Raw genomic sequence first — 12,265 nt, 5'->3', positions numbered from 1 at the left:
CACATGGTCTGGTTCATCATGGCAACCTGACATTATGTCTACCTCATGTGTCTATATTGCTACAGTAACCTTACAAGGTCATGACGGAAACCCAAAGCTCATAAATAACATGACTGCCCTTGGCACACAAGCATCCTAACACATAGAGAAGCTCAGGCAACACTGCTCCAGTGTGCACACCTTGGCTATAGAAGCACTTGGTGCCACCTTTACTGCCAGACTAAACAGCCTATGTGATTCCTACATTTTTCTTACTCTCTTTGAGTCATGTCCTTGTCCCTAAGCATCCCCTTGAGTGAACTACTCAGGCCCTTCAAGGAACAGGTTATAAATCACAGTTTACTTCTCTACTCAGTATAGTGGCCTTTAGTAAATGGCATATCAGCTCACCCTTCCAAGCTGATAAAGTGCTGCTGTACATCAGGAGAACCTTGCAGCTAAGATTGCCCATTACTGGACTTCTCTTGCTTCCAGAGCCCCAGACTATAGCTCAACTGTTAGGACACTTCACAGCATCACTCTTCACACTGACTACAGAGGTAAATTGCAGAATCTCATTTTCCTTTCCCTTTGATGCACCATGGTACCGAAATGACCCCTCGTCAACATTTGGCTTGACCTTCCTTGCAGTGTCTCCTTGAACTTGGTATCTCTGAGTGACTTCTAAGAGCTGCAGACAGTGGTACTATAAGGCTATGTGATGAGGCCTTTCCTTGGAGCTCAGAAGAGCCCTGATCAATAAGGAAACCAGACAGTCTTTGGCTGTTTCTGTTCCTGCTTCATGTACACAAAATTTGCAAAGTGTGTCTCCTTGTTTTTAGCAGGCATACATTTCCCTCAAACACTCCAATGGCAAAGTCCTAACCATTACAGGAGATTGTGCAAGATGCCCAAAACAGTCTAGAGAAAGGCAATCAGGACCAGTAGCAGCACTGTCTGCCTGCTCCCAGAGGGAAGATGGGGCTTTAAATGGTAGGATGAGCTGGCTTTACCAAGACAAAGAAAAGGTAGCATCAGAAGCAGGTATCAATGGTAGAGAAATAGTACACCAGTTTAAAGGGAAAAATCAAGAGCTTCTGAAGATGCTTAATTAAGCATCTTCCTAAGTTTGGTCCAACTTCCTTTTCAAAAAGACAAAATAAAATCTAGGACAACAAAACCTCCAGACTTCCTGTGAGTGGAACAAAGCTGCCTCAGAACTCCAGTCTATGCCCCAGATTCTCTGAGCTGAATGTCTCCAACCCCACTACATGCCTTTACTGCCTCACTTACCCTCCATAACTACCCAGTGCTAGCAAGCCTCCTGTCTCCCTTCACCAGAGATCTAATTGCGGAAACTTTTGGGCTCTCCTTGAAGGACACCATAAGCACAGATTTAAAAAACTCCTTAGAGGTCTTGGGTCTTCACTCAACATGTATGCGTGCGTGCGTGCGTGCGAACCTGTGTACACTTTCCCAGGGGGAACTGCATGGTTCCTACTTCTCCATTATAGAAGCTTATCACACAGGGTACAGTGAAAGGATAAAAAGAAAAGTGAGATAGTTTGGATGAGGAGAATTATATACAAAACACACTTTAGGAGAACTGAATAAGATGAAACAAAGTTTTACTTAATAGCATATAAACACTTGGAAACAAATCAGTTTCTTGACTTTTCCTATCAGTTTGAATAATCTGACAAAGTACTTTGCTTATTATGTGGGGTCCATGTTTGAAATGTATATATAAGTTCTTTCTCAACTAACCATTTCCCTACCCTATAAAAAGTCATATTGTTGCTCCATGATACGTGCGAGAAGCCGGAGTCACATACCAGAGGCTTTGTCGCCACAGACCACACAGTATTCCACCACCTGGGGCCGCTGGACGTCTGCCTTCCCCAGCAAACGCTCCACAGAAGCAGAATCCGTGACGATCTAAGATGTCGGCAAACAAACAGTGCCAATTAAAAGCTAGATAACTAAGTAAAGTAACATCTAGTCGTACATTCTTGGGTATCTAAACAAAATAACTCTGAACAGAACTGAGATTACTCTGACTGACACCTTCATTCAACAGCCAGGCAATTCTGCTTCCCCAGTGGTCTGCATATGTCAGTGATTGCTCTCCTATCTTGTAACCATCACCAGGACTGGAGGCCACAGAGGAATCACAAACAGATTCTCTAAGGTAAAGACAGGCAAGGTTCTTCAGCTATGTTTGTCATCCCATCAAACAACATGGAAATATGCACTCTGGTGTGTTTGTCGGTTATACCTCGGCTTTCCTGACTAGACTGCGTGTTGAAGCACCTGATGATGGTCTAGTACAGATGACAGCAGAACCAGCCCTGCTGTTTCCTCTCACTTGTAGGTAACTCTCTAAATGACAAACAGTAGTCTATCTAGGAGAAAACAACTAATATTAACCTGAGAAAGCTTAAATAGCAGTTATTTAAAATGTACTTAATTCGTGCATACAATAAACCTTCAAATGAATCTCACATGGTGGGACCATATACAGAAATCAGGTAAAATCACCTGTGAAATGTGACAACATCAGAAACCAGTCTTTGACAAATCTGTGCTTTTAACAAATTGGGATAGTTTAACATCATAAGATCAGAACACACTCTGGGAGAGGGAGGATGAGACAGATAATGCTTTCTAGCTGTCTTAGAGGACATTTCTGAAAGCAGAACACACTGACAGTCTAAATCTAGCTCATCAGGGAAAAAATAAGTTCCCAAGTTTCTCTATAGTAGAAAGAATGCTCCACAACAGTAACAGCCAAACAGTGGGACTAATCCAGGTAGCTACCAAGAGATGAAATGATACAAGCAGGGCTGAGTAGATAGGTCAGTCAGTAAAGAGCTGTATAAGCACAAGACCTAAGCTTGCATCATCAGGCTTACTGGCCAGCCAGGCAGCCTCTCCAAATTAATGTATTCTAGGTTCACTGAGAGATATCTCAAAAAATAATATGTCATATATAATATATAAAAATATGTCCAATATAAAAACACATCAAAAGATTTTGAACAAATATGAGTCTAAAGAGATGGCTTAGCAGTTAACAGTGAATAATGCTCTTGTGGAGGACTCAAATTTGAGCAGTTCACAACTGCTTACAACTCTAGCTCTAGAGAGATCCAAACACCTCTCAGGCTTCTGTGGGCATCTAAATATACAAAAAATAATCACTTTGACATACCCCACACAGACACTCACATGGGTGGGGGAGTGAGGCAAGGGGCAGGAAGTTGACAGAGGAGGGGGCCTGAGGGAAAGAGAACAGAACACTAACTTCTTACATCTCTTCCCTGTGGCTTATGTGTGGGAGCCCCAATAGGTACAGAGATTCACTTTGGGAAGATGAAAAAAGTTACAGACAGAGGTACAATAATGGCTAATATGGTAAATTTTATATTATGTACAATTTACCACAAATTAAAAAGTAAAAACCAGGCCAGGTGTGGTGGCACACGCCTTTAATCCCAGTGCTCAGGAGGCAGAGGCAGGAGGATTGCTGTGGTCTATAAAGTGAGTCTAGAACAGCTAATGCAATGCAGAGAAACCCTGCCTTGAAAAACCAATAAGTAAGTAAATAAATAAATAAATAACAAGCCAGGCATGGTGATGTGTATCTTTAATCCCAGCATTCAGGAAGCAGAGGCTGGGAGATCTTTGTGAGTTCAAGGCCAGCATGGTCTACAAAGTGATGAGTTCTAGGATAGCCAGGGCTATATAGAGACCCTGTCTCAAAATTAAAACAAAACATAGATTCCCACTTGACCTTGTCAAGAACATGTCCATGCCTGATCACTCTAGGACACTGGTATTGAGCCTCCACACTTCACAACTGGCCCTGATTTGTTTTCCTTCAGTGTCTGCTCATTTTTTGTGGCTGCTCCCAATCCCATCTTGCTTCTCCCTCTCAGAACAGAGAAAAGTAAGACAGAGCTGGAGATAGGAAGTAGAGAGCAGTTCCTGGAAATACGTGAGATCAGAATGAAGAGCTGGTCCAGACTTGGCCTACATGAGACATAGGTAAGAGCAGGTGTTCTAGTCTGACCTCTAGGAGGTGCTTTTAAAGATATCAGAGGCTAATGGTTTCCACTATGTAGCCTTTTAAGAGCAATTCTCCAGTGGTTTCATTATCACCTAGCCTATGCCTGTGTCTTTTCCTTGGATTAGCTTCTATCCTTTCTTATTGTTCCTGAATATTGTCTACTGGCTATGGCCATTTAACTTACTGGTTTTTACTTTAGCTTGTAAAATCCTGCCATGCTTGAAAATCCCCAAAGGGATCCCCTAGGGTGGATCTGGCTTCCAAGGCAGGCAACACAGAGCTGAGAAGTGCTTCAGTATCAAGTACAGAAACAACCACCTGTTACCCAGGCTTTACCTGGATCCTGCCAGGGACAAGGTTGTCTGAGGTGGTGAATATGAGCTGCTTGGCACTGGATGTCTCCGGAGAAGCCAGGATCACCTTCCCAGTTCCAGCTCCATCTGGGCTGGTCAGGATGAACTGCTGTTTGGAGGATCCAGAGGTGTCCACTGCGGTGACTATCTGGATCTTCTGTCCTGTCTGCTGGTCTGTTACAATCTACAAGATACAACACAGAAGCCCCTTTGCACGGTGTACTTGTAGGCAGCACTCAGGAGACAATCACTAGAATCAGTATTGGTCTAAGATGTATTTCACCAGTTGTGATGACTGATCTTCATTGTCAACTTGTTAGGGTTTAAAAGCACTATGAAACACACCTCTGAGTGTCAATACAAGGAAGACCCACCCTGAATGTGAGTAGTGCCATACCATGAACTGGGACCCTGGATGGAACAGAATAAAAAAGAAAGTGAACTGAGCACCAGCACTCAGTCTGTTCTGCTTCCTCACTATGGATGTAATGTGACCAGCCATCTTGTCTTTCTTTCTGCTGCCATAATTTTTGTACCATAATGACTCTACCCTAAATCTGTGAACCAAAATAAAAGCCCTTCCTTTTGTAAGTTTACTTTGCCTGGTGCTTTGCCAAAACATTAAGAAAAGTAACACACAAGTTCCATGGCAAAATAAGATAAAATATATAGTGAGTTTTTCATAAATTATTTTATTCTAGTATCCTATTTTTACTATTTTTAGAATTAAAAGTCCCTTTATGAAGACAATCAAACAATAGGCATAAATATTTTTTTAAAGGGGGATGGGGTGGGTGGTTGTGGTACACACCTTTAATCCTAGCACTTGGGAGGCAGAGATAAGTAGATCTCTGAGTTTGAGCCCAGCCTGGTCTACAGAGCGATTTCCAGGACAACTAAAGCTACCTTCACAGAGACACCTTGTCTCGAAAAAAAAACTCAAAAGCCCCAGTCCTGTAATAGTCAAAAGAGAAGGCAGTCCTAACTCTTCAAAAATCTGGAGACGGTTGTTTTAAAGAAGTGATACTTTTGAAGGGAAAGTCCTGTAAGGAACCTTGTATTGGGTGGCAGAATTCACTTAGCTTTCTGTTGTGAGTCATCACCAGCCCACTCCATTTTTGGACTCTGAGATTTCTTAGAGGCCTGGCACATGGAGAGAAGATAATAAAAGACTGTGAGATGCACTGACTCAGGAGAAAGCCTGACTCCAGTTCCTTGAAGACTAAGTCTCTTCTTCCTTCAACTCATAATTCTTTTCCCTTAGACTCTCAAGGGCTGGCATTACAGGTGGGATTACATCACACTTGGCTTTTATGTACCATTTATTCTATGAGGAACACTAAGTAAACACAGAACACAACTTTTAGCTTGGAGTGTTGCACAAGTCTCACACCTGCCCTTGACTTAAGTTTACAAAAGACCACGAGACAACTGAAGCAAGCTTAGAAATAGCTACAAGTAAACAGGTAAGCTAAGAAGGGGCTTTCTCAGACCCCATAGCACCTCGACCTTATTCACATGCTTGGCCCCAGAGCAGTGGCAAAACTCATTTCTGTTAAGTCGCAAAGTTTGGGGAAGCTTGTACTGCAGTCTTAGGAAGCTTATAATAAAGAGAGAAGTCTAAATTTCCCTACTTGAAACAAACATCCATGCCCTCTGCCCACCAGAACTGAGGCGGAGATGACTGAAGAGGAGAGATCCTTTTCTCTGAGACTTTTTACCCATTCAGAGCTGATAGGTACGTATTGCACATTAGTGAAAGAGCTGAGCACAACTCACCTCTAGTGTTTTTCTGCAGAATGTTGGTTCCAGGGAATAAGGTGGTAGACAATGGGTAGAAAACTGCTTTTTGAGTACAGTGGGGTAGAACAAAATAAATAAGGTGGGGGTGACACAACATGGCAAACAGACCACAATGCTACTGAAGTGCACTTAAAAATTTTTTTTCTTTTTTGTAATGTGCATTTCACTAACAATTATGTATCATTTTTAGGTGGTCTTAACATATTAAAATATTAATTGTGAGCACTAGGGCAGCAAATGAAAGCATCCCCTCCCCTCGTGACAGGGTTTTTCCTGTGTGGCTTTGGCTGTCCTGAAACTTGCTCTGTAGACCAGGCTTCAAACTTGGAGAGATCTACCTGCCTCTTCCTCCCAAGTGCTGGGATTAAAGGCATGCACCACCACTGCACAGCTAACTGAAAGCACATTTAAAAGATATTTGATAGGCAACAAAAGAAATCATATAAACATCTCTATTAAAACCAGAAAGAGAAACCTCTGCCAATTAACATAGAATTTACACAAAAGGGTGATATTAATCTTAAATTACTGATAATCTCATAAGTATGAATAGTTTTCATACACCCAATAAACTATAGAGGTTATTAGGTAAAACAAGACTGAACACATTTCATATACAAAGACACAGATGAAGAGATGAAGATGTACCTAGTACATAAAAACAAAACAAAACAAAACAAAACAAAAAAACCAGAAAAACAATAAAAAAAGGAGTAAATACATTAATCTCAAACAAAATAAGCTTCAAAACAAGGAAACTATCAGGCCCTATAAAAAGGGACTGGGAAAAAAAAAAAAAAAAAAAGGGACTGCATAATGAGATTCAGTTCTCAAAGAAAGGTGTAATAATCCTAAATCCATATCCATAGGTACAAGACCCTAGGTTCCATACTAGAACCAAACTCCCAAAACAATCAGGCAAACAAGACAAACCCAGACAGAACTATAGGGAGGGAGGCATAAGTCCAGAGCTATGGCTGGAGATGCTGATGCCTTCCTGTAAATACCAGCAAGCAGGCATACAAACTAATAAGGAACTAGTAGGCTAAGCAGCATGATCAGCTTGACATAAATGGCATTCATATGACAATCCCTCTAATACCCACAATACCTCTACTTCTCAGACTTGCACAGGATAGTCACAAACAGAAACTACATTCTGGCTCTTAAAATGCACTGTAAAAAAGTTTATAGCGTGGAAAGCATATGAAGTATGTTTTCAAATTTAATGAGATAGAAGCAGAAATCAAAACAGTATACTTCTGAATAGAACACAGGCTGAAGGCACAGTCATAAGAGCAATTTTACCTTAGCCTAAGTGGGGATCACAGGAGAAGGCAATAAGACAATGGCTAGTCACATGAATAATGACACCTAAATCCATCTGCTCAGCTACAGCCAATACAAACAGTTGGAGCAAACACCCCAAAGTATAACTCTGTTAGAACTTCAACATTTTCCATTAGGGAGAGAGGAAGGGTAGTAATAAGACTACAGCCAGTACTACAATTAAACCAGAACTATTCCCCATTTTACAGATGGTCTCCATACCATTTCCTATATAAGTATTAGTCTCTCCTGCAAGGTGTATACTCAGCTAAAAGATCAGGGATACTTCAGAGCAGTAGTTATGGAAAGGCATAGCCACTTACCCTTTGGATCACAAAGTATATTTAAATGCTTTTTAACAAAATTAGGAATCATTTTCAAAAGGCCTATTGGTTGAAAAGTGGTAGTACAGGAAAGGATGGGAAAAACACTACTTTTTTGTTACATACCCAGCATCAGGAGGCAGAGGCAGGTAGATTGCTGTGAGTTCGAGGCCAGCCTGGTCTACAAAGGGAGTCCAGGACAGCCAAAGCTACACAGAGAAACCCTGTCTTGAAAAACAAAAACAAACAAACAAAACAAAACAAAACTGAAAATATACACAAAAACAATAGTTCATTTTGTTTACTATGTACATTTACATAGACATTACAAGTATAAAAACTACACATCACTAACATATCATTTAGCAAACTGACATTTAAAAGTACAATATGATATTAAGTATGGTGAAACAGATGCATGCTTCTAGGATGGATTGATTGTTGGGAACATAAATGGGATATCAACCAGTTGCTCAACAGAAACACAGGCATCTGCTTTGCACCATATGTGTGACAGCTGGTTTTCTGTCAACTTAACACAAACCTACACTTATCTAGGAAGGTGGAAACCTTAATTGAGAAAAATGCCTCATAAGATTGGCTTGTAGACAAGCCTGAGGACCATTTTCTCTATTAATGATTTATACAAGAGGGTCCAGCCATCTCTGGGCAGGTGTCCTGGGCTGTACAGGATAGTGAAGGTAAGCAAGCCAGTAAAACCTGTCCCTCCTTGATTTGCTTTGGTTCCTGCCCTGACTTCCTTAGATGATAAGACTGTCATGGAAGTGTAAGCCCAATAAAGCCATTTCCTTCCCAAGTTGCTTTTGGTCACATTGTGTTCTATCATAGAAAGAGAAGCCTAACCAAGACAATATGAAACCACTTTAAAAAAAAAAAAAAGAAGACCAAGGGACAGAAGACGCACATAACATTGATCCTTCTCTGAAAAAGTAAAAAGAGCTGAGGAGATGGCTCAGTCCCTGCAGTGACTCCAGTGCAAGCACCAGGACCTGAGGTCAGATTCCCAACACGCATGGAGTAGCTGGGGATAGCAAAGAATACCTGTAACCACAGCACTGGAGAACTGGGCTGTAGAGATAGGTAGATCCCAGGTAAGTTAGTCAAAACTGCAAGTTCCAGATTTTATGAGAGTCCTCGTCTCAAATTATAATATCAAATTAAAAATAAAATTCCTTAAGCATTTTTTTTTAAAGAAGGGCTAGAAATGTGACTCACTTGATTAAAGAGTGCGTGCCTGACATGCACATGCCCTACAACTGACCCTCAAGCACCACAAACACTGTGTTGCCACACACTTGTAATTACATCAGGAGGCATGATGTGGATAGTCAAGGTATCCTCAGTTACACAATGAGTTTTTATATAGATTTTCTTCAAATGGAAAAAGGGAAGAAAGAAAGACCATTCTATTGAGAAAGTCCTATTTCCACCCTGTGCCTTGGTGGGACTTTAGTACATCATGTACATATTACCTACCCAACCCCCTCAGGCAAGCAACAACTCTTCTGAGTACATAAGAGGGATCACTGGCATATCAGAGTGAGAAAGAAACAACAGAAAGTGGTGGGAAAGAAAGCACAAAACACAATGCCACTGGAAAGTGGGAAGCAGGTATAGAAAGGCTGTTAGAGCCCTAGAAGCCTTACAGACTACAAGGAAGATCTTAAACTTTCAAAAAGGAAAAAAACAATACATGTAACTGCACAAAGTGCTTCCTACCAAATTTGTACATGAATGTCAATATAATATATATATATATATATATATATATATATATATATTTTTTTTTTTTTTTTTTTTTTTTTTTTTAAAGAAACACTTAAGTCCATCAATGGTCACAATAATGCTTTCTTGAAAAGCATCAAATGAAAAAAGGGAAGATGGAGATCACCCCAGGAGACGCTCAAAACACAGAATTCTTTTTTTTTTTATTAATTTATTCATATTACATCTCGATTGTTAGCCCTTCCCCTGTTTCCTCCCATTCTTCCCTCCCTCCCATTTCTCCCCTTCTCCCCTCCCCTATGTCTGTGACTGAGGGAGACTTCCTCCCCCTATATATGCTCTCAGAATATCAAGTCTCTTCTTGGTAACTAGCTATCCTTCCTCTGAGTGCCACCAGGTCTCCCCATCCGGGGGACACGGTCAGAAAAGGGGCACCAGAGTTCGTGTGAGAGTCAGAGCTCACTCTCCACTCAACGGTGGAGAATATCATGTTCGTCGGCTAGGTCTTGGTAGGGGTTCGAAGCTTACTGTCTATATTCTCCTTGGCTGGTGCTTAGTTTGAGGAGGACCCCAGGATCCAGATCTGCCTGTCATAAAGTTCTTATTGTAGATTTCCAGGACCCTGTGGGTCCTACTATTTCCCCATTCTTCCATGCTACTCTTGCCTAAAGTTTCAATCGGATATCCTCTCCTCTGACCCACTTTCTTGGTAAGTAAAGATTTTGATGGTACGTATCCCTTGGACTAGTGTCTTGATATAAGTGAGTATATACCGTTTGTCTCTTTTTGCTTCGGGTGAACTCACTCATTATGATAATTTCCAGATGAATCCATTTGTCCACAAATTTTGGGAATTCCTCGTTTTTAATAGCTGAGTAGTATTCCATCGTGTAAATATACCACAGTTTCTTAGTCCATTCTTCTATTGAGGGACACTTAGGCTGTTTCCATGTTCTGGCTATTATGTATAGAGCAGCTATGAACATGGTTGAGCATATGGCCCTGTTATGAAAACACAGAATTCTTACAAAGTCTACCACTAAAGAATGAACAAGGCAGAAAAATCTTAATCATCTCCAAAATGGAATGGTATGCAATACCTTTTCACTTTTAACTTATCTTCCTTTTAGTAGCTGAATTAAAAGGTAAAATATTGTGCCTAATGTTTCCTGTGTCCTCCATCATCTCCACAACTCCTGCCTTACATTTCTATCCCCCAAACAGCAGCTCTCAGGCCCAGCCCTTTCTCTACTGAGAGACTGTGTTCTTCTTCCTTCTTAAAATCTTTGCACCATTAGGGCCATACACACAAAGAACACCAGCAATGCTTCTAGTCACCTGTGCTACCCTGTGTTGCCTGGCATCTAATTACAATTATCATAACCAATAATGACTTTCAAAAAAATCCCAGAACACTCATAAAAAACAACTCTGGAGGTTGTGCGATGAGAATTATGGATCCTACAATGGCATTTTTCAGTATTAGTATTTCTTTACATAATTATGATTATGTAAGAGAACATCATCTTTTTTAAGAAATCTGTGATTGACCCAGTGCAAAGAAATGATGCCTATAGTTTGTGATCAAATCAATAAGAAAATATATATATATATAACATACATTCAGGATTGGATGGCAAACAGTGAATCTGAGTAAAGGCTATAACAGAATTTTATTTATTATATCTATATATTTGAAGCAGTATAAAAATATGGCATTAAAAGCCATAGTACAAAAACTAGGTGTGTTAGCACTAGCCTGTAATTCCAGTACTGGGGATATGGAGGGAGAAGAATCAGAAGTTCAAGGCCAACCTAAGAAACAAAGAAAGTTTGAGGTCAGCCTTAGCTATAGGAGACCACCTACAGCATAGCTGCTAGCTTTTCTTGGTGCTCATTGGAAGGGCTGCAGTCCTTACCACACTTCATCCTTCTGCACGTGTGTATCCACAGTGACACTGTACAGAAGCAAAGGTTTTGGAAACTGCCTGGGTCATATAGCTGATTGGTCACAAGACTGGATCCTAAGTCTCTTAATTCAGGCTAAACATTGTCTAATCTGACATCTTTCCCTCTTAACCTTACCTGAGAAGCCACTATTTAGGTTCTAAGCATTGCTGTCATACACTAAAATGTTAAAAGTGCATTCTCTTTTCAGGCTCCAGGAGATGCAACATTCACGACAAAACATGGGCTAAGAACAAGGATGTCACTGAGGCCATCTGTACTAACACTGAAAACACAGAAATTATTTTACTTTAAAAAAAAAATTCTTAATTTTTTTTTTATCATTGTGAGTTTGTGTGTGTGTGTGTGTGTGCATGCGCACACGCACGCGTGTGCGCATGTGCATGCATATGATGCATGTATGAATGAAGGTGCATGCACGCTATAATGCCCATGTAGAGATCTGAGGTCATCTTTTGGGAGTCTGTTCTTTCCTCCTTCCAGTGTTGGTTCAGGGACTGAGCTCAAGTCACCATGGTTCCTTGACAGGTGTCTGTACTTGCTGAGGCTATTTACTTTACTTGCTGTTGCTATTTTTCACACCCATGTACCAGGTGTTCATCTCTGTTCATGAGTTCTGATTCAGCTGGGCAATCAAACAGCAATACATTATTCTTTCCTCACAGTCTCTTGCCATAATTTCCAAAGATCTT

General features: G+C 40.7%; 1 protein-coding gene across 4 annotated transcripts in view; it reads right to left on the bottom strand.

The window, feature by feature from the left end:
• Nr2c2 (nuclear receptor subfamily 2 group C member 2) overlaps positions 1-12,265 on the bottom strand; it is a 65,173-nt gene that overhangs the window by 12,033 nt on the left and 40,875 nt on the right. For all 4 annotated transcript variants that reach the window (XM_051154930.1, XM_051154929.1, XM_051154928.1 and 1 more), the window contains 2 exons: positions 4,388-4,588; positions 1,815-1,917 (listed from right to left, as the gene is read on the bottom strand). In XM_051154930.1, coding sequence (XP_051010887.1) covers positions 1,815-1,917; positions 4,388-4,588 — 304 coding nt within the window. The remainder of the gene's footprint in view (positions 1-1,814; positions 1,918-4,387; positions 4,589-12,265) is intronic.

The sequence above is a fragment of the Acomys russatus genome, chromosome 13 (genome assembly GCF_903995435.1).
Source record: "Acomys russatus chromosome 13, mAcoRus1.1, whole genome shotgun sequence".
Classification (NCBI taxonomy): Eukaryota; Metazoa; Chordata; class Mammalia; order Rodentia; family Muridae; genus Acomys; species Acomys russatus.
Note: the sequence above shows the minus strand (reverse complement) of the source record. Positions and strands in the feature narration are given on the sequence as shown.